This window comes from Oryzias melastigma, linkage group LG7, assembly GCF_002922805.2.
Source record: "Oryzias melastigma strain HK-1 linkage group LG7, ASM292280v2, whole genome shotgun sequence".
Lineage (NCBI taxonomy): Eukaryota > Metazoa > Chordata > Actinopteri > Beloniformes > Adrianichthyidae > Oryzias > Oryzias melastigma.
This window is the reverse complement of record NC_050518.1, coordinates 8,342,664-8,370,552: the sequence shown is the minus strand read 5'-3', so window position 1 is coordinate 8,370,552 and position 27,889 is coordinate 8,342,664. Positions and strand designations below refer to the sequence as shown.

The 27,889-nt window shown below is 38.8% G+C and overlaps 2 protein-coding genes across 4 annotated transcripts in view; one reads left to right on the top strand and one right to left on the bottom strand.

Annotated features, from left to right (window-relative positions):
* Positions 1-10,746, top strand: part of arhgef25a (Rho guanine nucleotide exchange factor (GEF) 25a) — a 57,644-nt gene extending 46,898 nt beyond the window's left edge. The window contains exons 6-17 of one of the 2 annotated variants that reach the window (XM_024292899.2): positions 129-195; positions 535-638; positions 868-937; positions 4,119-4,208; positions 4,431-4,523; positions 4,882-4,932; positions 5,026-5,103; positions 5,192-5,383; positions 5,560-5,740; positions 7,103-7,332; positions 7,493-7,627; positions 9,005-10,746. In XM_024292899.2, the coding sequence (XP_024148667.1) occupies positions 129-195; positions 535-638; positions 868-937; positions 4,119-4,208; positions 4,431-4,523; positions 4,882-4,932; positions 5,026-5,103; positions 5,192-5,383; positions 5,560-5,740; positions 7,103-7,332; positions 7,493-7,627; positions 9,005-9,130 (1,417 nt within the window). In that variant the 3' untranslated portion in view covers positions 9,131-10,746. The remainder of the gene's footprint in view (positions 1-128; positions 196-534; positions 639-867; positions 938-4,118; positions 4,209-4,430; positions 4,524-4,881; positions 4,933-5,025; positions 5,104-5,191; positions 5,384-5,559; positions 5,741-7,102; positions 7,333-7,492; positions 7,628-9,004) is intronic. The other variant, XM_024292900.2, reaches the window with a different exon arrangement.
* Positions 10,747-12,351: 1,605 nt separating this feature from the next.
* sp5l (Sp5 transcription factor-like) lies at positions 12,352-14,888 on the bottom strand. 2 transcript variants are annotated; one of them, XM_024292229.2, is made up of 2 exons: positions 14,365-14,888; positions 12,352-14,046 (listed from the first exon to the last, which is right to left on the bottom strand). In XM_024292229.2, the coding sequence occupies exons 1-2, from the start codon at positions 14,416-14,418 to the stop codon at positions 13,000-13,002; spliced, it is 1,101 nt and encodes a 366-aa protein (XP_024147997.1). In that variant the 5' UTR covers positions 14,419-14,888; the 3' UTR covers positions 12,352-12,999. The 2 variants fall into 2 exon arrangements, with proteins under 2 accessions (XP_024147997.1, XP_024147998.1); XM_024292230.2 differs by having other exon boundaries at positions 14,500-14,888.
* Positions 14,889-27,889: the final 13,001 nt, after the last annotated feature.

Below are 27,889 nucleotides of genomic sequence, written 5' to 3'. Positions count from 1 at the left end.
GTTTAAAAATAACAAAAAACGGAGAAATTCAGTAACATCAATTGGACCTCCTTCCATCAGCATGAGCAAATATAAGAGCATGCATAAAGATTAACATGTGCACTGCTGTGTTTCTTCTTATCTGACAGGTATGTACTGAGGGAACTCATTGAGACTGAGAAGTACTATGTGGCAGACCTTGCGCACATAGTTGAGGTAAATCTCTGTCTTCCAGCTTAGAGTACACACTCTGCACTGACACAGCCATCCACCCAGTCTGTCAGCGAGAGCTCCAAATGCTAATCAGGACTCTCGACTCCATGCTTCCCGCCGTAGCCTCCAGATTGAGCCGATTTTCTGAATAAAAGCTGGAGGAGTATTACATTGCAGGAACATCCATCTCCTGGTTCTTTAAATAGCTGCAAATATTTTAAATCAGAGACGACTTCTTGTCATTTGAAAAGTAGCAGCAATTTCATGTCGGATGACTTTCTTGAGCTGCAGGTTCCTGTTGAAATACAAACCTAATTTAGTTTTGCCTCTCCATCATCACAGGGTTACATGGGCACAATGAACTCTAAAGGAGTCCCAGAGGACATGAAGGGAAAAGACAAGATTGTTTTTGGGAACATTCACCAAATATACGACTGGCACAAAGAGTGAGTTCTTTTTTTTTCTCTTCATTCTTGCTGCTTTTGCTCGCCGAAGATGACTTGTCTTCAAAGACAAAGGCAGAACGGAGGCCCAACGAGTATTGTGTTCGTATCTGATGGAAGAAGGAAGGGACAAAAGTTCAAGAGCTAAATCCTCACTTCCTTTTTGGGGGGGGTGCTTGTATGCATGGATGTGTGTGTGTGTGTGTGTTTGTGGGTGTGTTTGTCTCTGCAGCTACTTCCTGGGAGAGCTGGAGAAGTGTTTGGGAGAGCCGGAGAGGCTGGCTCAGCTCTTTATTAAACATGTGAGTATAAATCCTATGTAAGCACACACACACATATACTCTACATGTCGGTGGGTGTGTCTGCTTCCTCGTGCTGCTTCTAATGAAAATAAAAAAAAATGTAGAAGCTCATCAGACTCTTGTTTCTGCACTGTTGATCTGCTCTTTTTGCTGCTAACGTAGCTCTATCCACGCTTCGGTTATTGATTTGTTTAAGGGTTTTTTAGTCTCTGACACGGTCACACATGTCAGACGACAGAGGAAAAAAATCTGATTGAACTTCAGTCTTTTTTAACCACTCAGACATGCTTCTTCCTACACATCCTGTCTAAAAATTGGATTAAAACTCAAACTTTAGTGACCTCTACACCACCAAGCTACAAAATAAAAGCCCCAAAATTCTAAAATTAAATTATAAGTTAACATGCGTATTTATATTTCAGCACGCAAACCACTCAAATGAAACTTTGATTAAAGCGTCCCTTTTTTGAGACATCAAATCCTTTTGGAAAACACGTTTTATTTGCTGGCTGTTTGGTGTTTTCTGTCAGAATAAATTGCGTCTGGGTCAATGGAGGGTCATAAAGAACTTGTGCATGAAGCTAAATTAGATTGACTCATTTCAGTTAAGTGGTGGCACATGCAGACCAGACAGACGTGAATCTGACTAACTCGGCTTCGCCGCTTGTTTTAAAGTAATGAAGTGATCAAAATGTTTCTCTTCGCTTTGTTTTCTCTCCCCACATAAAAAGTAACTCAGAATGTCAGCTGGGGGATGAGGAATCTTTTAATTAAATCTGCAAATGGTGTTTAATTGTGAAAAGGGAAACTGGGAAAACAAAGCTCGAGCTGCTTTTTACGGGAGTTATCTCATCGATCTGCAATTTGTGCACATGTAGCATGTAAACACACGCACGTGTACGTGTGTCTGCAGTGCAGGTTTGTGTTTTCTGTACGTGTTTTGGTGAAAGAGCCGTGCATCCTGTTGCTAGGTGCAGTTTGGCATCAGTTGGCTGTAAAAAGGCTCTAGTTACACCGAGGGGAGCCTGGGTAAATTATACATAACCTTAAGCTTATTTACATGGGCCTGCATTGGTTGCCACATCTGCACTCCCATACCAATTAGTCACAGAAGAGTAGGCTCTACCAGACAGAGTCAGCTTCAAAGGCACTGCACTCAGAGACAAGGCCTTATTGCCCAGCTTCCTTTCATCCCAAACTGCTGCCACAGACACTGCACACTGGAAGCAAATCTGGAGCATTTTTTATGCCCTCACATGAGGTGCACATTAATGTCCTATCGCACCCTAGACTAAAAAAAAAACACAAAAAATTCAAACTTCAGTTAGTATTCCATAATAAACCATATAAGATAAACCATTTTTTTTATTTTAAAATAAATGTGTAATAACAGAAAAAAATAAATAATGCAGTTCCAAAAAACGTTTTTTTTCTCAAGTTTTCTAATAAAAAGAAGTCTTTTTCTCTGATGCTTTAATGGCTACTGTTCATCTTAATGTATGGGATAGTATTGAGGAAATCAAAGTTTCATAATGCAATAAATCAAAGAGTAGAACGTAAGAAGTGCTGAACCAGGTGCTTATTTTATGAAGGATTTATTAGGCAGGAAATGGCCAATTACAGAGAAAAGTAGTGAATCAGCATTGTGCAAAGTTTGTAAGTCTCTTTTTTATTTATATTTATCTTAATGTAATTTATCATTTTTATATTACTAAAGCAATATAGTTTCAGAGTTTACAAATGTTTAAAAGGTCAACAGAAAGGTCTTCAGGTCATTTCAGATGTTTTCTCACTGGTAAACATTCCTGAAACAGGAGGATTAGAAGATATAAAAAAAACTTTATCATAAGGAAACTTTTATTTTAAAAAACATTTTGATATTTTAGAAAGAAACAAAGGTTTAAAAAACCAAAGCAAAAAGCAGGAAGACAATTAAAATTGTATTTGACAGACAGAATGTCAATGAACGGGTCAACATATGCGCATGTAACTTTTGCAAAATACAACAGAACATTTACAAAAAAAGAGTTTTGGATTATAACAAACAAAAACAAGCTTAAAGACCCGTTTTGGAAAAAAGTGTTTTTTGTACTTTTAACAACTTTTTGAGTTTTTCATGATGAAGGAAATTTATAAAGAAAATTAAAATTAAGATTCCATTTGTGAGTATTTCTTTCTTCAAATTGAGGCGAATCAGGAGCTGAAAAAGATTTGAAAAAGCTTGCCAGCCCTCAGTAGAAAATACGATTTTTTTTTTCTTAATCTGTCTTGCCTGGATAAATAAATAATTAATTAATCGCAGGGCTGTGAAAGTTAACGCGTTAACTCAAACGATTGATCAAAAAGAATTATCCCATTAATATTCATTAATGCAAATAAATTCCACCTCACGGTCCTTTGCTTTGCCTTAGAGGTGCAATGGTTATTTGCAAAAGAGATAAATATTCAATCAGTTTTTAGTTCTTTAATCTTGTTATTTTTTCTGTTTAGATCGCTTTTTCTGCTTATTTTACTGTTGATAATGTTTTATGCTTACAAATTACACTTTTGAGAAAACACTTGATAAACTTAAATGTTTCAGACAATAAAAATGAAGGAAAAAATTATTTCTGGCCTTTTTTGTTCAAAATCTGGATATTTTCATCAAATTTACCTAGTAAAACATTGTGATTAATAGTGATTAATCCCGACACAAAAGTGGGATTAATCTGATTTTATTTTTAATCGGTTGACAGCCTTAATTAAGAGTAAATGTGCTAAATGAACAATTTTGTTGTTAATTTCATTTTGTATATTATAGTATAGTATATATATATAGTATTATATTCGCAGATAATAAGTGGTCGGAAAATATTGTAATTAAAAAATAAAAAAAATTAATTGTGATTTATCGCGATTAATTTTTTCACAAGTATGCAATTAATTAGTTAATTGTTTTGCATCCATAATAAATAGTTTGCATCGTTTTTCCCCAAAAAACGGCCTAATGCATTTACAATAGATCAAAAGTTGATTGGAGTGGGACTTTAAGAAAAAAATAAATCTTCCATAATGCCATGTTGCGTTTTTTAAAGTTAGTTTTCTTAGTTTTGTGTTTCTTGCTCAGTTTGAAGCACTTTTGTCATTTCTTCCATCAGTTCAGTGTATTTATCTTGTAAAGTGATGCTTGTTTGTGCTGCAGGAGAGGCGACTCCATATGTACGTTGTGTACTGTCAGAACAAACCCAAGTCAGAACACATCGTTTCAGAGTACATCGAGACTTATTTTGAGGTAAGAAATGTTTATGTCTTTCCTTTAAACCCCCAAAACTGTTTACAATATATCTGGTGTGTTTTTAGCTCCATAGAGACACAAACACAAGACAAATGCTAGAATTATGCAGCATAATCCCGCCGTTGTTGTCTTAATGGAATTGTGTTATCCATCAGCGGTGGTGTTTTGTGCTGTGGTTGTCATGTTGACGGATGTTTTGTGTGTCTGTCCCTCTGCTAGGAGCTCCGGCAGCAGCTGGGCCACAGGCTGCAGCTCAACGACTTGCTCATCAAGCCTGTCCAGAGGATCATGAAGTACCAGCTTCTGCTCAAGGTAAAAAACACAAAAAACATCAGGTTTCTGGTGTGCTGCAAACCACAACCCAGCACATGTACACAAACTGAGAAGCTGTGGTGTCATAAACATACAACAAAACACAAAGACACTATTATAGTCCGCTCGGCTACTCTCCTGTCGGAGGGAAAAGTCCTTCCCCACAATAATTTAAAGTATTTGACGGCATCATAAAAGGATATCCTCTGTTATAATTTTGCCAAAGTAATAAAATTCAGTCCCTCTGTACTTCAATGAACGGTTCATGTCAGAACCTATAAAGTGCAGCAGATGGGCTTACCTCACGCTGGGCAGTAAAGCTTGAATGTCTTGTTGACTGGCCTGTTTATTTCAACAGGACTTCCTAAAGTATTACACTAAAGCAGGGATGGATACAGAGGAGCTGGAGGTGGGTGTCTCGATATGAGCTCTAATGAGGCTTTTATGTGACAAAGTGGTGCTGTATACTCTTGATGACAGCCTGTTTTTGTCTTGCACACAGAAAGCCGTGGAAGTGATGTGCTTTGTGCCAAAACGTTGCAACGACATGATGAATGTGGGCCGACTGCAAGGCTTTGAGGTACAGCTCGGGAAGGTCTCCCCCACATCCGTTCCCACGAAGACCCAAGTGTAACGACGCTTTCTCTTTGAATTTGTGCCGGTGCCAGGGGAAGATCACCGCTCAAGGAAAGCTGCTGCAGCAAGACACCTTCACAGTGATTGAACAGGACAGCAGCATCCTGTCTCGAGCAAAAGAGCGGCGAGTCTTTCTGTTTGAGCAGCTGGTCATCTTCAGCGAGCCCATCGATCGGAAGAAAGGCTTCTCCCTGCCTGGCTACATCTTTAAGAACAGCATCAAGGTTAGTGTTTTTGCTCAAAGTTACTCCAAAGTTGTGATTGCACAAGAGACGGCTTGGTCATGCCTTAATTGGCAGTTATGTAACCCTGTAGTGTGAAGTTTTTTAAAGACTCACACGTGTTCTTTAACAAGCAAGATGAACTCCTTCCAGGTGCTTTCAGCCGTGATGTCTTCCAGGTGAGCTGCCTCGGGATAGAGCCCAGCTTGGATGGCGATGACGGACGCTTTGTTCTGACCTCACGTAATCCCGATGGGAGCGTGGTCCGCTTCCAGCTGCAGGCGTCCTCCCCTGACATCTGCAGATCCTGGGTCAGTGATGTGCTGCAGATCTTGGAAAGTCAACGCAACTTCCTTAATGGTATGTTTCAGCTCGTTTTCTGGGGTTTCAATTTATTGAGAGGACTACTTCTTCAAGAAATTGGTGAAACAGTCTAGTATTTTGTTGTATTTGCTTTTGAAAAAATATTTTTTAGATTTTCTTTTTATACTTGTCAGTTTTTTATTTAAATGTGTGAAAAAATTAAGCATAGGTTTAAGAACCAAACAAAACTGGCATATCTAAAGTGTAAAAAAAAGACAGAATTAAGTGATTTAAAAAATCATTTTAATCTAAAATATATTGAAATCACAATTTTTTTATAGGTAAATCTAATATATAATTGATTTTCTCCAAAAACAACCACAAATAAAAATGACATCAGACAATCCAAAATGTATAGCAACATTTGTAATGTAACTAAAGTTTGTATGTTGTTGCTTTACTATATAATTCTAATCTTAGATAAAAATCCCACCGCTTTGTTAAACCTGTACTTCTTTAAAGGAGTTTGAGTGAAAATAGCAGAATATTCCCTTCAGCAGCTTTAAATATTTCTGTTTTGGTTTTTTGGATGTTTTGTAAAGGTGTTGTGTATGGCAAAAACACAACCATTGGAGCTTTCAATCCAGGAAATATGAAGAGAAATGTAGCCTATATTCAAGCTAGGGACAAAAAAGGAGAAAGAGTGAACTTGTTGTAGCAACAAATCAGAAGAAAAGTTAACATAACATGAATATAAAATAAGAAAAATAGGAAAAAAAACACTGATGTGAGAATGAGACTTGATAACTAAATATGGGTCTGTGCTAACCCAACACAACCAATTCAAACATAAGGAAAACACACAAAAATCAATAATCTTTGAAAAGGAATTTCAGAAGTTACTAATTGAGACCATCATACCAAAACATTTTGATTTTTTTTTTTACTTTCTTTGAGGGAGAAAATTCTCTTTAGCCTAAGAACTCAAAATCATTCTTGAAAAAAGAATATTTTTTAGGGGAGTAACAATTCATTCGAACAACAATTTAATTCATTTTATAATTTGTGGTTGATGATACGATTCATTGCCAATATTGGTTCATTTTGAGTTCAAGTCAATCTTTAGCCAGTTCTTTATTCAACCAGTGTGACTCGGAGATAAACAAGTTTTCTTTGTTTTTTAGCAGGATAATCAAGTGTAAACTAAATATGTGCAAAAAAATGTTTTTTTCCAATTTTGATAAGCGTTATAATCTTTCAATGACAACCAATGCGTCCTTGAAAAAGAGATTTCTATGAAACTCTCCATTTTTTCTTTCACAGAATCAAAAGCTGACTTTGCACAGTATAAGATAGTCAAAAGACAGCAGTCAGCGGTGGAGGAATATAATACCTGTCTCTGTTCTCCTTTTCTTTTAGCCTTGCAGTCGCCTATTGAGTATCAGCGTCGCGAGAGCAAGTCCAATAGTCTGGGCCGCAGCATGAGGCCCCCTCTGTCTGCCACCAGCTCCCTGAGACCCCATTCGTCTGCCTCCATAGACCGCCATAAGCTGCCCTCCCTCCACTCTCACAACACCTCTCTGCCCGCGCTCTACCTGCCGAGCCAAGCGCAGAGTCAAGGACCCAACGAGAGCTTCTCACAGAGGGATGTAGGTGTCACAGTCAGACGCTCAAATGCAGTTTATCTCTTTGTGAGACCCCTGCAGCGCTCCTATGCCTTCTAGTTTGTGTCTGAGCTTTGGCAGTGAAAGCAGAAGGCATTGTGCAGGTGCAGTTCAGTGCTGAGTGTGTTCTCCCCTGCATCTGCAGGCCACAGAGGTCCAGCCGTGTCCTACTGACCCCCACGCTGTGTCTTCGTCACACATCCGACTCGGCTTTGCTGATCAGCCAAACTGTCAAGCTGTGTCAAACGGGCTGTTCACCTCAACCACACAAGCTGCACAGGTAGCGTACCCACTAGTGTTCACACCTTCAGATTCTCAGAGTTACACTTTAGAGCAACTGTTGTGCTGAAGATCAGCAGACTGACTGAGCTTTCAGCACCTGAGAAAAGATCAGACAAAACAAACAAGGAGAGATGAAATATTAGTGGATAATGAATAAACACAATTCAAACATATTAAGTAGAAATCCAGATGTTCTCATAAAATGCTAAAATAAAATCTGAATGATTAATACATATGCTGGATATCAAATAAAAAGAAGAGTTAGTTCTCCCCCTAGTGGAGGAAAAAGGAAATGCTTCAGAACCTGCTTTTCAAATAAAAGCATTTTAGAAAGTCATTTCTCCATGAAAATATAGGAGGACGTTCTTAGCATCATCATGTCTGGTTTGAAGAGAGGCTGTGATGATAAACCCACAGTTGTTGTGTTCTTCTGTCTGTTTGTCCAGGCTGGGTTTGCTTTGTGTACAACAAACAGGAAGTAGCCACACTTGAGGAGAAACAAAAATCAGATAATTGTGTCCTAGATTTATGCAGCTTTTATGTTGCATTCAGGATTCTTTTAGAAAAGGAGTCTACAAACTTTAACACCATAAGTGAACCATTTGGGTTGATTTCTCACTGACACATTGGGATTCACAAAGTCGCATGTCGTCTTTTAGAAAATAAGACTCTGATTTGTATTTTTGTTATTATTCTTACTATTATGATAAATTGTTTTTTGGAATTAATAAAACAAAAATATAAAGAGAAAATTTGCCTTTTTTTCAAAATATGAAATAGTTTGTAACTTTTGACAGAGATTCACATGTCTTCCTTTCAAAATAAAGGACCTTATAAGATTATTTTAATGCAGCAAATCTCGGTGGTGTAATGTCATCAGTGATTAAAAACTCACACAGTTTATTTTACCGTTTGTGGTGCATTTTAGGAGAAAATTTGTAAATATAAAATTAAATCAGAGCTAATTAAGTAACTCTAACCGTATTTTTTAACCACAAGGTGTACTTAAAATTCTTGATTCTGTTCAAAAATAGAAAATCCGCCATTTAATCCAGTGCCCAACAAAAAAATGTCAAACTATTTTAGTTCAAATTTGTCAAACTATGAAGCCAAACTGCTTGATGGATTGTTGGAGCATTATGGGTACTGTAGTCTGGAGCCTTGTGTTGTGTTGTTTAATATACTTTTTGTACTTCACTTACTTACTTTTTACTTTAAAGTTACTTTTTTGAATTAAAAACTTGAATTTTCTTGACCTGGAGAGCCTCGGTGGAGGGGTCAAATCTGCACAAGCAGATTAAAAGCGTGTTGTTATTTTTGTTTGCTTTTATTGACACAAATGCATGTCCTTCATTGATGAACCCCGTCTTCCCAGCAGAGAGCAGGAGAGGGCATCCGCAGGGGATCGGCTGCTGAAGCTGGGACTCAGGCTCCTCTGTCGGGACCCTCAGCTGGACGACGACCCAGCAACCTGACCCAGCTGGACGAGGATGACCTTTGAACTTCATGTGTGGGTCCAGCGGACAGCAACTGATGCCACTTCTGTGAAGAGAACAAGTCGCCTGTCCGCTCGCCTCACATCCGATCCTCCTCTTGTCCAGTCTTGTGAAGAACGCTGAAGGTGCCGTGCATCGCGGACAGAGAAACTGCTTCTTCAGAGCCACCAAAAGGGAGAGGACATGGCCTTGTTGACCTTCAGCGGATCTGAACGGAGCCCAGCGGGACACAACTGGGCTCAGAGTTTGACAAAAAACTGTTATAACAAATTGTACCTTTCTGAGAGCTTGTATCTCCTGTTCTTCTCTCTTTGAGAGCACAAGTGGAATTTGTTTGACAATTCCATTCCTTATTGGGGCAGTCACTGGAGTTATGTGTGTGCCTGAATGTGTGTTTATAAAATGACATGTCTGTGTGCATGTGACCATGCAAGAAGTGGCGGTGGCTCGTTTAGTTCCCTTTGGTAATTTTTTTCTTTTTTATGCCCCACTCTAAAGATACATCCACCAACATGTAAATTACGTTTCTTTTTTTATTTTTTTAATTTTCCTGCTGACATAACACTTAGCTGTTTATATCAACAAGAACGGGAACGGCGGAACACTTGATGTGAGAACGCCACAAAAACTTCTGTCTCAGATTTCATCAGAAAGTACGGAACTTTCTTTGTTGCCAGTGTTGGGAGCCCCCGTGTGCTCTGATATTCTGTTTGACTGGGCTCCCTTTGATCGGGACAAGAAGGCATGAGGAAGCCCTCTGGAGGTTCTTTGTGGGGATGACGTCACCTCAGATTCCTTTTTACTCTTCAGGCAACTCCTGAGGAGGCATTCAAAGGGCCCGCTGCGATGAACCAAAGTGCTGCACGCAACGTCTCCTCTGTGGCTGACTGGCACAAGGCTGCTTTGCAAAAGTGATCGTTCCCAGGAAGGTATCCTGTGATATGTAGAAGATTGGGCTCCGAAATCACATTGATTGAAAGTAATTATTTTATTCATCCCTTTTTATCACCTTTGCCTTCAAGAAGTAAGCATATGTATCCCATAAAACTCGAGAGATAAAGAACTGTACCAAAATCTAGTTGTCTCCATAATCTTTTGCACCAGTGCCAACATCAACAGCAGAATCCACCATAGTTCAGATCAGATCTGCAGAATAATCGACCGTATCGGCTCTCACTTTTGATCTTTAAACCTTGAGTGACAAAGGAGAAGAAAAGGGAGCTATCCTGCCTGTGGCCAGTAGAGGTCGCTAAACGCTTTCACCTCCACCTCAGTTGGATCTTGCAGCTGCACCAAAGATCAAGAGTCCTCACGTTTCAGAGCTCACTTTGATAATCTTGATGAAAAATTGAAAATGATGCCCAAAAGTACAACATTTACGTTTTTTTAATTTGTTTTGTTTTATTTGTTTTATAAGGAAACAAAAAGTGATTTTTGCAGTTTTGACCTATCCCACTTTGGTGTGATCCGGTGATGGACATTTCTGAAGGAGCAGGTTTGCATGCAACACAAAGGAATACCACTACAGAGAACCAAATGTGAGCACCTAAAAGGGTTTGCTTATGGCTGAACAGAAAACAATTGTATCATATCAAATAAAAAGTGTCTTTTGGAATTTGAACTCAATGCTGTGAATTTATTTACAAGTTTATTTTTATTTTTCAGCTCTTAAAATAACTGATAACTAGAAAAGTTGCTGCGATAATGCCATTGTGAATGCTTTTTGCTGAAAGTAGTCGCTGAAGATGCTAAAGCTTTTTGCTGAAAATGGAGACGCAATTTACTTTAATTGTTGAAGGGATTTACTGAAAATGCAAAATTATCAAATTTTCTAAAAAAGACTGAAAATTTTCTTAAGAACTATGAAAGACCACTGAAGTTGACCTACATTTCTGAAAATTTCGAAGTAAAAATGCTTAAAAATCCCTAAAACATTCCAATTTTGCAAACATATTTTGTGTGTTGCTTTATTATGAGCTATAGGCTCCTCCAAATTAGCCTAAAACTCTGATGCCAAATTAGTCAAAAAGCTAACACATTGCTAAAATACTTGCTAAACTCTAAAATAACCTACAATTCCTCAGTAAACTGAATTAGTCAACAACGTTAGCTTGTTGCTAAAATATTAGCTAAACTAAAATTAGCCTTAAAAACCTTAGTAGATACCAAATTAGCCAAAAATGTTAGCATGTTGCTAAAATATTAGCTAAACCAAATTTGTTGAAAATTACTATAAAAGATGAAAACATAGTATTTATTTAAAGGCTTGTTGCTAATTCACTTTCTCATTAATTTCCTGTGCTGCAAATTTTGCTCAATATTTCAAAAACTATAAAGTTTATAATTACCATAAATACAAGCAATAATGTCCTAAATGAACTGAAGGTTTTAATACCAAGATAGGTGAAATTGCTGAAAGTGTGATTGAGAAAAATGAATATATAGTGTGATCACTTAATAGGCATTTACACATTTACTCAAAACACAGTTGATAAGATTAGCTGTTTTTACAACAATCATGTTTTTTTTCAGTTGAGCTGGCGGTAAAGGGAAAGTTTTTGCCTTTTTCTGTTTAGTAATTCACCATAGGAGGCTCCGACAAAGCATCTTGCTTTGCATCCTACTGGAAGAAGTTCAAACGGGATCAAAAACAAAGAGAAGAAACCCCTGGATGAGCAGACATCTGGTTGGCTGCCTCTTGAATAAAGCTCCATTCTGGGCTGTAAAACAGGACCCATCGTAACACTGCTGTGATATATGGAGCTTTGGGGTGGGAGGGGTATTAACTTTCACAAGGGTGCAAAATCAAAGGGAGTTCCTGTCACCAGTGGGGGTTCTCGGCAACAGGGGTCCTATTCACAGGGAATTCCTCTCCAGTGCCCTCTGTTGCATCTGTTGACTCAATCTTCTCCATTGAGAGAAAGAAAACACTCATTAAAAGCCACATGACTGTGAACTTGATTGCACCAGGCGAGACACACAGCCCCTTCAATGGAATGAGTGTTTACTTTGAGGTGTGAAAATCTTTGAACAGCCCACCATGTTTGGTCTTTTTTGCAGGAGCTGCTTCCCTCACACCCACATCACAATGAGCGGCATTTGTATTCTGAAAGCAATCAAATGGCCGTTTAAATAAATCTCAGATCTTTCATGCGCTCCGTCAGAAATATTATTAATTGAAACTGATCGGGATACAAAGATTTCAGAAAATTCAACTCTTAAAAACTGTTTTCCATGAGAATGTTTATTAAAATGTACATGCTGTTAAAACCCAAATAAAATCATATTGGTACAGTATTTACAAAGACCTTTCGTAATTAAAATGTTTGCTAATTAGGCTGAGAATCCCGAGATCAAAAAAATAAATCAGCTTTTTTTCCTGAAATAGCAGAAAATGTTAGCAGGTGTTTTCTAATTATTATTATTATTATTATTATTATTATTTTTTTTTTAGCAAAGTTGGCATTTGTCTCTAATAAACCAACTACCCACCTGATGTCAACAAACATTTTCTCCCCGCAAAATTAAAGGTTCACATTGATCAAATATTTACATGATGTAGTTTAAAAAAATATATATTTCTTACATCAGTTTAAGGGAAGAATTTTAATTTTTTTTACGGTTACACTGAAAGCTGCTGAACAATATCACTGAAGAAAAGGCTTCCTTTGAAGGTGCATTGCTTTTAACAGCACACTTGTTTTACTCATATAATTCACTTTTTTTTTTATTGAACTACAAATTTAAAAGCAAAACTTTGATGAGCAAAAACATTTGAGGGGAGCTTTTCCCGTTAGTGCAAACCTATAGCAGTAAGTGAGTCCCACAGTCTGGTCTTTGTTGCTGATCATCGGTGAATGAAGAGCCACAGAGGTTACTCTCTCTTGATGTTGGTGAGCAGAGGCTCTGTGCTTTGTGCCGGCTGCCCACACCGGCCCTTCCTGGTCTGGTGGGTCTTGACGTGCTTGGAGAGGTGATCGCTCCTCATGAACCTTTTGCCACACTGCTGACACCCGAAGCGCTTCTCCCCGGTGTGTGTGCGCAGGTGCCGCTGAAGCTCGTCGGAGCGGGTGAAGCTTTTGCCGCAGAACAGCCAGTTGCAGATGAAGGGCCTCTCCCCGGCGTGCCAGCGCAGGTGCGCCTTCAGGTGAGAGGTCTTCTTGTACACTTTGCCGCACTCGGGGATGTGACAGATGTGAAGCCTCTTTTTCCCAAACTCCAACCCCCCACCGTTCGCCTGGCAGTTGGGGCACTTGCAGCGGCGACAGCGGCGAGTGGAGCTCAGCAGACCCTTGGAGGTGCCCTGGAGAAGGGCGGCGATCTGCGGTTGGTGACCCAAAACCAGCTGTCGGCCCAGGGTGAAGGGATGACTGGAAGGGGTGGTGTTGCTCTGGGGCAAGCTCCACCACTGCTGTCCTTCCTCCACGTGACCTCCAGACAGGTGATGGCGGGCGGAAGAATTCTGCAGGAAGCTGGGGAAGTTCTGTCCTACGGTGTTGTGCTGAGGATAATAGGGGCTGCTGGCCTGTGGCTGGGAGGACAGCATTTTAACAGGGGAGAGTTCAAAGGAGTAGGACGACGCAGGCTCCGCTGGAGGGGTGAGAGGTAGCTCATGGTGGTGGTGATGGGGATGGTGGTGGTGGTGGTGGTGATGATGACTCAGGCCAGACTGCATGTGTCCGGGGAACTGCACCTTGGGCATGGAGAAGGTCATCTGGTGCGTGCTGAGGGCCGTGCTGGGGGCCATGTCGTTGCTCCAGAGCTGAAACATTCCAGAAGTGGAGCTGACTGTGCCTTCATAGGGGAACTGGGAGCCTTCTGAGCCCATGGTGCCTCCCACCTGCCAAGCCTGGCTGCAGGTGGTGGCCAGGAAGGAGAGAGCGTTGGGCGCTCCTTCCGGAGAGGAGCTGGGAGTGCGATCCTGTGGAACACAAACACACACACACATTAGACACAATCTTTACATTTTATCTACAATTGTTCAATAGTAAAAGTGACTAAAGAAAATAAAAGTAACAAAAAATTGTATTTAATCTGAATTTTATTTAACTTTCCTTTCAAATTATATATATATTTAAAACTATTTCTGTTTCACTGTTTGATTTTATAATTTTTGCGTCACCTTAAACTTTTTTTTAGCTCTTTAAAATACACTTTACGACAATTTTCATGCACAATATTTTGTTAATACTTTTATGTAGAAGCAAATATCACTAGAAAAGAGAATAAATGAACAAACCTGCAAAAAGGTGTGCAAAAAGTTGTCAGTTCTTTGTATCGTGAGCGCAGCCATCTGTCCTCGCGCTCCCTCTCACAAATGCGCTGAGTGGCTGCGACGCGCGCGGGATATTAAAAAAAAAAAAAAGATGCTCACATTCGTCCTCTGCAGGACCTGCAGGGCTGAAGGTGTTGGTTCGGTCTGGGAAAGTCCCCGAGTCCACCTGAGAGAGTGTGTTCAGTCCTGGAGACGCGCGCTGTTAAAATCCGTGCGCTCCTCTCAGAGGCGCATCTTCTCTTTATAGAGAAAAGATCCTCTCGACGGGGTCTCCAGCATGATGCAGGCGAGGAGAGGCAGGAGGAGGGGGGCTTGTTAGGTGAAGGGGTGGGCTACTCATAATTTCACTCAATTTCAACCAAAAGCTGACCCCGCGGACTGGCTCCTCCCCCAAATTGCCCCCTCTAAAAAAAGTGACTTAACTGAGCATCAATGTAAAACTTAACTTGATTTTTTCACTTTTCTTCACCCACTTTTATTCAAAATACACCCACGCAGAGTAAAAATAACATTTCAAGGAGTAATCAGATTTTTATTTCGGCAATTTCCCTTATTTAGGGACACACTTTTATGCTCATGAACAAAATGCTTACTCTGTTAAAAGATCTGAGACACAGAAAAAAGCAATTCTCAATGTGGGAGTGCTGTTTCAACGTGGGAATTTAAGCAAAAAAAAAGAAAGAAAATAAGTTGTTTTTTTTTAATCAAAAAGACTTTTAAAAAAGTAGGATCACTAGCAAAAACTAATAAACAATCCCATATTTGTAGTTGGGAAATGTCCCCACTTTTACTACGAATTAATAAACACCAAACGGGGTCAATTTGGGGTTAATTTAATGAGATTTGCTCACTCAGATAAGGCGTCTCTGCAGGCCTGCTTTTGGTAGATTGAGGCTCAAACACTGCGACCGAAGTCACAAAGCTAATTGATAAAACTCAATCAAAGATTCCACCGTTCTCACCAGTAGGTGACATGTCAAACAGGCTGCCCTGTGTGACATTCTCACATTTCCGAGTTCAAGTAAAGGCCGCTTCAGATCTGCTCAATTAAATGCAGATTGAGGCTTAATCTCATTCTGTTGGTCTGCTCACCATTACAATGTTAAGGTTTCAACTCAGGCTGGGAACATGTTTCTCATGTAAATGTCTTCTTCCTTACCTATCAGCTTCTCATTGTTTTTCAGGCTCTAAGCATTAAATAAACACTCCCCACCAGGAATTAAAGCGATAACACATAGATTTAGTTGTATATTCTTTCTAAAATGGTTGTATATTATAAAATGCAATGATTAAAATGTCTTAAAATGGGTGTAGCGAGCAAATTTTGACTTAACTTCCTGCACATGCTTTCAAAGCATCCAGATTTTGGGGTAACATTGACATTTAAGATGAAAGGAGAAGGTGGAGGACGGGACGGTGAAGGACACGGGGGCACCGGTGTATCTCGGAGGCAGAGGTGCACCACGTCTGCGCTTTATTACGGAGCAGAAGTTGTTAATTACCCTGATTCTTATTTCCTGTCCCCTCTTCCCCACGCCACCCCACCCCCACTGTACTGCCTCCCAGATGAGTGTCTTTGAAGTGCAAAGTACTCTCTCCTCACTTTGAACTGTGAAAACAATGCTCATGTGGTGGTGCTTACCTTCCCCATGTTAGCTCATTTAAATAGACCTGGATAAGGCTTCCACAGTATTCAAGGGAAAACTCACTTCCAGAGAAAGAGGTCCCTGTGTTCATTAAACAGCTGGTGGGAGTGCCGGTAATCAGGCCCACTTCGTCATGCGCTGCGTGTTGCTCTGACTGGGTGGCTACCAGGAACTTCAAAACTGACACAGACCCAAATCCCAACAAGATGATGCAGATGTTCTCATGCTGCTATTTCTAGACAGCACCTGCATCCAAGAAAAGCTGAAACTACCGTTTGTTCACGACTTCGAAGGACTTCTCAACATCCTTGATGTTGCATTCAGGCTCCTAAACTCTTGGTATAGAATATGCGAGTGGGTGCTCAAGCTGTTTTTTCTTTATCATGCCTGGGGGGCAGTTTAAAAGCCTCAGATCACTAAATTGTCCCAGCTGTCTTGACCATCTGCACTCGAAAAGGTCCCCCCTCACAGGAGAGCAGCCTTTGTACTGGTGGCCATGTCAAATAGATAGCTTTACAGCACGGGGCCGACTCAATAGCCTTCATGTGACAATTGTGGCCTAATGGATGAGACAGACAGCCAACACATAAAAAACCTGCTGCTAACTGTAGTAAGCTGCTTTTAAAAGATTCAACAAGTTGACTCACGATTACCTCTTTGTCCTTTAAGGATAAAACTAAAATTTACAGCAGGACTTTAAAGCAAAATTAGCTCCTTTTAATTCCTTGAGTTACAAATGAATGTACAATTACACTAAATAAAGCCAGAGCTCATGTGTTCAGAACTCATAGTTTTCTTTTAGGTCAAAAACATCAAAAGCTTTTTATTTATTGTTTTATTAACCTTTATTTAACCAGGAAGTCCCATTGAGATTAATACATCTCTTTTACAAGGGAGTCCTTGAAAAAAAAAAAATCAATTACACTTGATTTGAGAAGAGGGATGACAAATTCTTCAACTGCCTCACATTGAAAACACTCTTCTGGTGTTTAATTCATGTATTGTTTGTTTTCCTTTTGTAAGCCATGAGGTAAAAATACACTTACCAGCCACTTTATTAGGTACACTATCCAACTCCTTGTAAGCACTAATTTCTAATAATCACATGGCAGCAACTATATGCATTTCTGCATGTAGATGTGGTTGAGACTATATGCTGCAGATCAAACCGAGCATCAGAATGTGGAAGAAAAGTGATTGAAGTGACTTTGAATGGTTGTTGGTACCAGACGGGCTTCTCTGAGTATTTCAGAAACTATTTATCTACTGGGATTTTCACCCACAACCATCTCTAGAGTTTGTGGAGAATCTTCAGAAAAAGAGAAAATATCCAGTGAGTGGTAGTTCTATGGGTGGAAATGCTTTATTGATGCTAGAGGTCAGAGGAGAGTGTCCAGACTGGTTCCAGCTGATAGAAAGGCAACAGTAACTCAAATTACCACTAACTGAGATCTGCAGAAGAACAGCTCTGAACGCACAACCCGTCCAACCTTGAGGCAGATGGACTACAGCAGCAGAAGATAACACAGAGGTACCACTCCTGTCAGCTGAGAACATGAAACTGAGGCTACAATTCACACAGACTCACCAAAATTGGACAATAGAAGATTTAAAAAAACATTGTCAGGTCTATTGTATCTTAATTTCTGCTGCAACATTCGGATGGTAGAGTCAGAATTTGGCGTCAACAACATGAAAACGTGGATTCATCCTGCCTTGTATGAACGGCTGGTGATGGTGTAATGGTGCAGGGATATTTTCTTGGCATAGTTTGAGCCCCTTAGTACCAACTGAGTACCACAACCTACCTGAGTACTGTTGCTGACCATGTCCATCCCTTTATAACTACAGTGTACCATCTTCTGATGGGTACTTCCAGCAGGATATTGTCCTAAAGCTGGAATCATCTCAGACTCTTGAACATCACAAAGAGTTCACTAGACTCAAATGTTCACCACAGTCACCAGACCTCAACCCAATAGATCATGGATGTTCGACCGACAAATCGGCAGCAAGTGATGCTATCATGTCAGTATGGACCAAACTCTCTGAGGAATGTTTCCAGTGCCTTGTTGAATCAACACCACCAAGGATTAAGGCAGTTCTGCAGGAAAAAAGGAGGTCCAAGCCAATACTAGCAAGGTGTATTTAATAAAGTGGACTGTGAGTGTGTACATGCAGCATTGGGAAAACCAACAGATAAGTGGTGAACTCTGATGAAATATCTCACCTCATTATCTCACTTGGAGTAATAAATTATCTTTATCTCCAAAATAATCCGAGCCGATTTATCGATCTTTACCTTTTCATTTTTAATTCTCTTTTAAGACGCTCCTGCTTGCATGTGTCTCATTCTTCATTTCAAGTCAGAATTAAACTGGAAATTCTAAAAACACAAAATAAGAGTTTAATTTACACAAATCATAGAATTACTGTAATTACTGCGATTCCCCTGTGTAGGGATTCCCACCCCTCTACTATAATTTGCATGGGAAGGTGTGAGAGAAACAGAAAACTATAATAATTCCCTCATCTCATGTCCATTAGCATGTACGAAACCCCAAAATCTCCAGTCTTGGGGAGACACAGGCAGACAGCACACATCTCCACTTGTCAAAGAAAACTTTTATCAATACCAAGAGCACTTGAAGTTTGTTTGCATTTTGTTTTCCAGCACTCTTAACAACTTCAGAAGTCAGATCACAGGAGTATCTGATCAAAGCGCTTCGTGGTTAGTTCTGGAAACACAGGAGTGCTACGCCACGCTTTGATACTCTACATCAATATTTCAATTCAACAATCACTCGACATGCACCCTTACTCCAAAAGACGAAAGGGGAGAGGGGAAGAGAGTAAGATCCAGGGGAGAAGGGGGGTTTGTGAAGTACAGTAAAAGAAATGGCTTTGAGAAATCACTGCTTCACTCCACTCTCCAGAAGTGCTTTAGAAAAACCAACCGAGAAGGTCTGAACTCTACAAAGCTAATGTCATGCTGAAGGAGTTCAGCTTCCCAAGCTGTGACTGTCACTTAAGAAAAACAAATATGAAGATACAATCAGCTGAGAGGATCCACAGATCCTCACCCATACTTCAACAGAGGAACTCTCGTCACTCTGAGGTGTTTTTGTGTTTCAGGTTCACGAAAAACTTTACTGTGACAAATATCCTCTTTCAAACGCCACTTTTGTGATTATTTATAATCATTTAACCACTTTCAGCTCCAAGTTTTTAGCTTTTATTATTCTATGGGAAGCTCTTATCTTGTTGCTCGCTTATCAGAGGGCATAGGGATATATCTCATTCCTTTGACTCACATTTTTGAGACTTTACTTTCTGTGTTTTCTGAATACTGATGTTTGGTTAAATGTTTTATTTATTTATTCATTTATTATTACAATTTTGTCTCCATTGCGCAAAATATCTAATTTTCCACATTTTCCTTGTAAGTGGTATCTAACCTTTGACATCCTCCCCTCATTTTTATTTTCCTTATTGGTTCTGTCTGGAACTGGTGTAGGACCCAATATGCAGGAAACCGTTTTTGATTGCAGAAACTTAAACATGATTGAAAAAAAGAGAGAGAAAAAAGAGAGACAAACCAGATGACCTGAGAGAATAGAAAAAAAAAACATCAACATAACCCTGGAGTGACTGACAAATTAAAACAACATTGCATGAACCTAAAAGAACCAAGACAATAAAACAAAATCCATGAGCACAATCCTCACAGGTCCCCTCTTCACTGTTCCTCATTTTTTTGTTCTATCTGCTCGGTGATAAAATGTTTTGAAACAGGCAGCTCTATCTATTATTTTCTTTTTTTCTTTTTTTTTTTTTTTTTACAAAACTTCAAATTGACAACAAGCTGAGATTATCTCTTAGGATGCTTGTTGTGTCAAAAGAGACCGTTTTTTTTCTCCGTAAACCCTCCAAAAGAAAATGTTAGTCATGAATTAAAAGCAGCCAAAAAAGCACAATTTACTATAATTGGATGAATTTGTACAAAATGTACCAACAGCACATTGTTTGGACTGTGATGCCAATACAACTTGGATTTGGCATTGTTTTATTTTAAGCAATCAATACAAAACATTTAAAGAAGACCAAAGAAAAAGAAATCTATGTCTAAACTTAGATTTGTTAAACTTAGGTTTATTAGTCATGTCATAATAAAGCCATAATAGTCATAATAAAAATAAATAAATAATTGTAAAAGTAAAAATATGCACATACAGATGTAAATGAAGCCATAATAAATACTCTTAATTGTAAAAAGACATATTAGTGATTACATCACTTGTAAATGAGTAGGAGGAAGCCAACTTATATTATATCACCCTTATAGTAAATTAAACTAGATTCCATTGTGCTATGTGTTGTTTTTTAAAGCCGGCCGTGATTTAATATGTTATTGTACACATCTGAAGTTGATATTTCGAGTCAAAATTGCGAAACACATGACCACACGATGAAGTCGTCAGAACACCTGTCATCCTCTTTCAGCCTCTGTGATTTTCCTGTTGGAGTTTCTAGTATCCACTCCAGCATCCCCCTTTTTGAACACAATAGGTTTATGGTAATTCTGTTCCCTGGCATTGCATTTAAAATTAATGATAACTAATTTACCGGGAAAAAAGGAATTGTTTATTCATAGGACTCTCTGTGCAAATTCCCTAAAAAGATGAATTCCCTACAATTGCCTGTCTCTACAATGCCACAGCGAATGAATAATAAAAAAGGAAAAGACAAAAGGAGAAATGAAAGAATAGGAGCATCATCTGAGAGCCTTATATGAACATGTTCATGTGAAGAAAACATGGGTAAATAATTTGCTGAAACACACCAGAGTATCATTCAGATCCATCAACGTATGTTTGGTATTCAAGCACAGAGATTTCTGTCAATTGCAGTTATAGATTTATTTTGATAAATGAGGGAGATGAACACTTGTCACACAGAGGCTGACAAAAGCAGTTCCCTATTGGAGCACAAGTACCATATTTTTCGGAAGATAAGTCACATTTTTTAAAATGTATTTATTTATTTGTATAGTTTGGCCAGAAGTGCCACATATATGTGATTTTTTTTCAACAACATAAATAACCTCATAAAGTTTTTATTTTTCCATTAACAATCAGTTGCTCTTTAGCAGTTGTTTCCCACTAGAGGGCACTGTAGGTGTTTGTATCAGTATTTGCTACTAAGCAATGCAGAAGAAGTGCTGTCCAAAACAAATATGGTGGAGGATCTTATCCTTCCTGAACTGTATTTTACTTATTCTACTTCGAGACATAATTTCTCTTGTTTTTATCTTTTCCTTCCTCAGACTATTGCGAGACAGCAATTCATCGAACTGGGTTACAGAGACACGGAAGTACCGCTGACAGCGCCGTCATTCTGATGCTGGCTACTGCAGTAGAAGGTAAAGATCGCCATAAAAAAAAAGACTGAATGATCTCATGAACCCATGAGTAAGAGACATTTACTGATGCTTTTGTAGAGCTTTTCAATATTTATAAACCTGATTTCTCAACATTATCCGTGAATTGTAAATGAGATATACAGTCAAACTTCCATGTAGCTATGAGTCTAAAAACAAAAAAAAGCTAAAAACTAAAAGCTTCTTCCACAAGTAACTTTATGATCACATTTTTAGAAAGGAAGAAGTGGATGTGAATTTGACATGTCAAAAAAGAGGAAAATGCAAAAAATTCCTTGAGGCTTTCAGTGTGAATGCACTATTTGCAGATTTGTTCAGAAAGATTGCATTTTTCTCCCAAAACTTTATAAAAGTCCCACTCTAACTATATATATATTTTTTCTATTGTAAAATCACTACCAATAGTCTTATAGCTATGATTATGCACTTTTTTTTGGCCAAAATAATGATTTAAAAAAATTAAAATGTCATTTTCTAAAACATTTTCTGCAGCACAGCAGGAGCTCATAAGAAATTTGCTTCTTGTTGGCACCACTTTCCCAGCATTCCTTTCTTTACACTCTCTCTCACTAGCTTGTAGCACCTCACAAGCCCAAGCTAACATTAGCTTATCAAAAGAAAGAAAAAAGGTAAATAACAGAGCTATTCAGCTGTGCAGTTTCAATCCAGATGTCAGCTCGAACAAGGAAAATGAAGACATTGATGCACATGTGTCAAAGTCAAGGGCTGGGGGCCGGATCCGGCCCTCCAGATCTTTTTACTTTATTTGTATTAATGGCCTGATTTTATCTTGCACTTAATTTTAACTTATATAATTTTGATATGATATATTTTTATGGAGAGTAAAATATTAAAAGTTATTTAAGGTTTAAGTTGATTTATTCTGAAATAATATTCCTGCCTTTTTATTATTCATAATTATGTTAAAAAGTTACGGTTTTAAAGTTTAAAAAATTGGCCTTCTGCTAGCTTTTTGGACTATTTTGGCATTTACTAAGATTCCTTTAGGCTATTATGGAGTTAAGCTAATATTAGCGTCAGTGATATCAGCTACATGCTAGCAGTTTTGGCTAATTTAGGCTTTTTTCAGTTTTTTAGGTTATTTTAAAGTTTAGCCATTTTTTAGCTACTTGCTAGCTGTTTTGGCTAACCTAAGTGTTTTTTTTTTCATTTTTTGGGCTAATTTGGCATTTAGCTAATATTTTAGCTGGCTATCAGCTTCAGCGTTTTTAGCTATCAATTTCAGCATCTATCGTCTTCAGCGACCAAATTCAGCTTACTGCATTCACACGTTATCACAAGTAATTCTATATATCTAGTTCATAATTATGTTAAAAATTACGGTTTTGAAGTTTTAAAAATTTAGTTTTGGAGTTCAATAAAATGTTTATCCTGTTCGACCTGCAACCTAAGGTGTGTTTTGGATTTTGGCCCTCTGTGCGATTGAGTTTGACACCCCTGCATTAATGGATCTATTTGTCTGCAAGTGGATACATCAGAATCGTAGTGGAGATGGGAGACTTTGGCCCGCTCATGGCAATTGAGGCGCCACAAACCCGAGCTTTTTCAAACCGCGGTTCCTGATCCATCATGATTTTAATAAATAAATACTAAGAAACTGTGGTTGTAATCTTAAAATATTTTCGCCTTTATGGGAAAAATACTACAAGAACACGCCAAGAACACGATCCTTAAGGATTTTTTGGCTCCTACAACTTGTGACTCATATACTCTGTAAAGCAGCTACCAACAATTCCGATTCTCTTTCCCTGTTTCTAAATCCAAAAAAAGGATCAAGGGTCCCCTTTTAATGATTTCACACAGGAAGTCCTAACTTGCCATCTGTGAAGAAACACCCGTGTCAATATGGTAACCAGGTAATGTGGCAGGGCTCCAGCTGCAATGCAAAGCAGGAGCAGTGATACAAGGGCTACATGTGCAGAGGAGTGCCACACAACCGGAGCTGTAGATTTATTTGTAAATATACGCCTGCGATGCCACTATCTGTTAAGCCCCTCAGTCAGCTCAGCCTGCGTAATGTGAGGGGAAGTGTCACCCTGTCACCGCCATGCCAGGGATCAGCCTGCTGTTTGTGTGTGCTGCGAATCAAGCCAAGCTTTGAGGAGGAGGGGAGGAAATGACACAGAGGCTCTTTCATCTAATCCTTGTGGTGTAATTTGCACCTCAGTAAGTTTAATTGATGACTACTGATCAAATGCTTGCCTTTGAAAATAAAATCTTTGGGATTGTTATTTTCCGTCTCAACCTGCAAAAAGAATTCTTAATGCACTTGATGAGAGCGCTCTAACTGATGGATTTTGGAGAGTTTTAACTTTGGCACAGTTTATGAAACAGTCACAGCACACATCTGCGTGTGTGTTCTTTCATTTGCCGCATTAACTTCAGGTTTGAGGAGCTTAAACTTCATTGAGCAAAGTTGGAGTGAAGAGACTTCTACGCTTGCAGCAGCAAGCCTTATGTGCACCTGCTTTCTGAGTATGTTCCACTTCCTCCAGAGATCCAACCGGAGCATCAGTGTCATTCAGACAAATGGAGAGTGACAGGGCGAGCTTATCAACGTCAACGCTCCGCCGCTCTCCCAGGTTTTGATTCCGCACTTTCCCACCGCTGAACAGAAGGCTGTGCTTTACAAAACAAACCTACAAACAGGGATCCTGAAGAGTGTGATGAAAGAGTAAACAACACGGCCCGGTAACATGCCCCACAACCGTGACACTTCCTAAGTAGGTTACCGTGGAGGGTAACCCAATTTAACACGTGCGTCTGGTTGCTCACAGAACACGCTGACAAACTTGAGGAAGTTCGGTGTCCCGGCGCAGATGAAGATTGATCCCTCTTTGGCCTTGATGCGACCAGTGGGCCCACCGCCGTTGCCCTTGTGTGGGTACACAGGAGTTCATTATCAAGAAAAATGATAGGGAGTCATTCTATTGATGTTGCTTAACTAATTGTAAAGCAGGGGATTCAAAAACAGATGTTGCATTTCAAAGCAGTTGTGAGCAAGGAGACAGGTTATGATTTATGCTAAAATGTGTGGCTTCAAAGCATCGAACGCGGCTTCTAAACAAATTGAACAAGTCAAGCGCTATTCACTCAGGACCAGGAGGGAGCCCAGCGCATGCAGATCAGAGGCGTACGGCTGCCGCTTGTAATATCACTCAGTGGAGGAGGGGTCCCATGGGGGGGAGACAGCACGTAGAGGCTAACGCCGAGCCGTCTCCGCACAGAAAGGAATCGTGAGCGAATGCAGCTGCAGCACCTGTGCAGACACCGCCGCTCCACCCTCCCTCTGCTCCCCTCCTGGAGCAGCATCCACTCAGGAGGGAGTGGAGAGGGGTGGGCAGCATCTTGAGACTTGACATCCTTTCTGCGGATGGCACTATTATCTGGGAGGAGATGGAAGAGTTGGAGGAGAAGATATGGGGCCTATGTCAACATACTGACGCAACTGCAGTAAACACGGATAAAGCTGGGTTAGTTGTTGGGGAGATGGCGGAGGGGGAAGGCGGAATAATGTTTGTCGCTGTTGTCTTCTAAATGAAACAGGCTGTGAGGAATGTGTCGACTCATTGCACAGCTTTGAGTAAAATTTAAGATTTAGACCAGAAGAAGCAAATTCACAAACCAAAAGTAAAAAAAAAAATTACACTGTTTATGTCATTTTTTGCCTTAATTATGCAAAAACACACACAAAAAGGAATGCATCGTCTCCAGCTTTACTTTATAAGGCTGTTGCTCCTTGTTTGTGTCACATGTGAAAACACTGAGTGCACGAAGCCCTCTCATAAGTCATTTTTCTGTCTGTTTTCTTCCATTTGATGCAGTCTAAATTGGGACGGGAGAAACGAATTGCTAAATTTTTAATTAACTTCATAACATCTGCACTTGTGCTTTGAGAGAGCAGCGAGATTTCCTTTTAACCTATTCCAGCACATTTGCACACCAAGGTAAATCTTGATGCTGGCACTCTTACAGAAAGGAAGAGGAAAAAAAAATCAAAAATGGAAATGAACTCTCACTTGTGCGTGCAGATCAAAGAGGCAGAAATATTCAACTTTTTGCCGTTGCTTGATCTACAACAAAAAAAAAGAGAGAAGAAAGTACAGAAATCTTGACGGTTGAATGAGTTTTACTTACAGCTTTTCTTTAGTTGTTTGAAGGGTAATCTTTTTCATTCTTGGTGTGTTTTTTAACATTCTTAATTTATTGCCTTCATTTACTTTTTTTAGAGAAAACAGGAAGTTCAAATTTAAGGCCTTCTACATACCTATATTTATTGTTTTTTTTATTTTTTTGCAATAAACCTTGCAAATTTACAAGAAATCTGATTGCTGTATTCCTTAATATTATTTACCAGTTTTGTCCAATATTTGTTTGCTTATCAGGACAGGATCCAGCTTAACCACACTTAAATAAAACAAGTGTCAGCTTTCACAGCAGAAAGAAAAGCAGTCATTATTTTAAGAATAGTAACAATTAGGCATTTGAAGAGAGAAAATGTCTGTAAATGAAGATTTATTAGGTGCATCAATGACAAAAGAGATTGCTCTTGACGCTACTAGTTACCCATCAGTCAGGCAGCAGTGTTATTGTTTGTAGTTGGTTCTGCAAAAGGTTTTGTTCATAAAAACAAACTAAATAAAATAAAATATCAAAAGATGCTCGGAGAGGGACTTTAAACTCCAGAAAAGTACATTTAATGTGAGGGCTTTGAAGAAATCGTCACTCCTCTTCTTGAATAAAATAGATCAAAAGATGATTTGAGTGGGACTTTAAAGACACACAAAGATAGAATACTACGACAAGACTTTAATAGGTTAAACTTTGAACACTTTCATACAGAAACAACTTTAATCAATAATTCTAATAACAACATTAAAATACAAATTGTTTTTTAATGATTGATGATGTCTTGATGCTTATCTCTTATCGAGTAGTTTTGCTTGAATTCACGAGTACCATTACCATAGCAACATCAAACGCTTAATTAAAAACCATGAGCAAAAAATAAGGAGGAACCTTTTGATGAACAAAAGAACACACGTGTGAGATAAACAGTATGTAATGTGCAACATTGAAAATAACACTGAAAATTCCGCCCGAGTGGTTAACTAATGTGCCATAAAAATCCTAGCAGATCATTTAAACTGTCATTATTGTTAAGTTAAAGTGAGGTAGAGCTTAAAACAATTTTACCAATTTTAAAAACTTTATTTTCTTTTCTTGAAACATTATAATGATTGATTTGATGGAACTTTTATTTAAAAAGTGGTTACATTGGTTGAAGCCTTTTATCATTTAAGTAACAGATAATAACAACTGGTGCTATTAATACACTGTTAGTTCCAGTATTGTTAACCTTTTAACACCAGAGTTTTAGCTCCAGTATTAATAATCTTTGACTTACTGTAACTTCTCAACACGATCAACGTAGCTCCAGTAGATTCTGACTCCACCAGATTCTGTGACATCTCAGTTGTTAACGGGTCAATGATTTTAAAAAAATGCTCAAACTCTTATGGTTTTGTAAATTAGGAACTTATGTGGTTGAAATCACAAAACATGTTAGGAAAAAAAGAAAAAAAACATCTTCAAGTAGGAGTGATACTGGCCTTCCAGGGATGCAACGATACAACTTCTGTATGATTCAGTCCAAATCTTAATTTTTGGGTCATGGTTTTGTTTCATTTTGATTTATATGTGTGAATTATAAAACAACCATTAAAAAAAATAGAAAAATCAACTTGCATTTTCTAACTTCAACTAGAAAAGAACAAGACCCTTCATTTGGGATATACTAAGCCTAGTTAAATGTAATAAAACAATAGATAATAAATCCTTAAATCCAAAACAGTTGGGGTACATCATAGTTTGTACATATATTTTTCTAAAAAAATAATTCTGTTCTATCTGTACAGCAGTCTTTTCACTAAATACAATCAGAACTGGTTTTCTGTGCTGAATAACATTTTTATTAAATGACTAATAAAGACGATGACACATAATTAAATGTTAAGTGAGAGGAAGAAACAGCCCACAGAAATTGAAGTAAAACATGCAAAACAGCAAAACACTATTAAGATGATAACTAGCCATTTATTTACATATAACAACAAATTGCTCAAAGGAAGGCCTTGCAAGACTCCTTTCTACTTTTGATCCATTTCCTTCTACGGTTGCAAGCTTTCCTGTTTGGTCAGAAGTCTCTGAAATTGGAGAAGGCGGCGAGTCCACTCACTTACACCCCACCCTCCCCTCCCTGCTGGTTGCAACCACCTGCACAGGTAATCCTGACTGATGTGGGTGATATCACAGCACACCAAAGCTCCTTTAACAAATCTCTCTTTGATGCAGAGCACACAATGCTGTCTCTATGGGAAGC

What these genes read in the sequence shown, in the direction of transcription:
- sp5l (XM_024292229.2), bottom strand. Translation starts at nt 14,418, where the DNA reads ATGGCTGCGCTCACGATACAAAGAACTGACAACTTTTTGCACACCTTT. An exon ending in TTTTGCACACCTTTTTGCAG is followed by an intron (nt 14,047 to 14,364) that starts GTTTGTTCATTT and finishes TGTGTTCCACAG; the next exon opens with GATCGCACTCCCAGCTCCTC.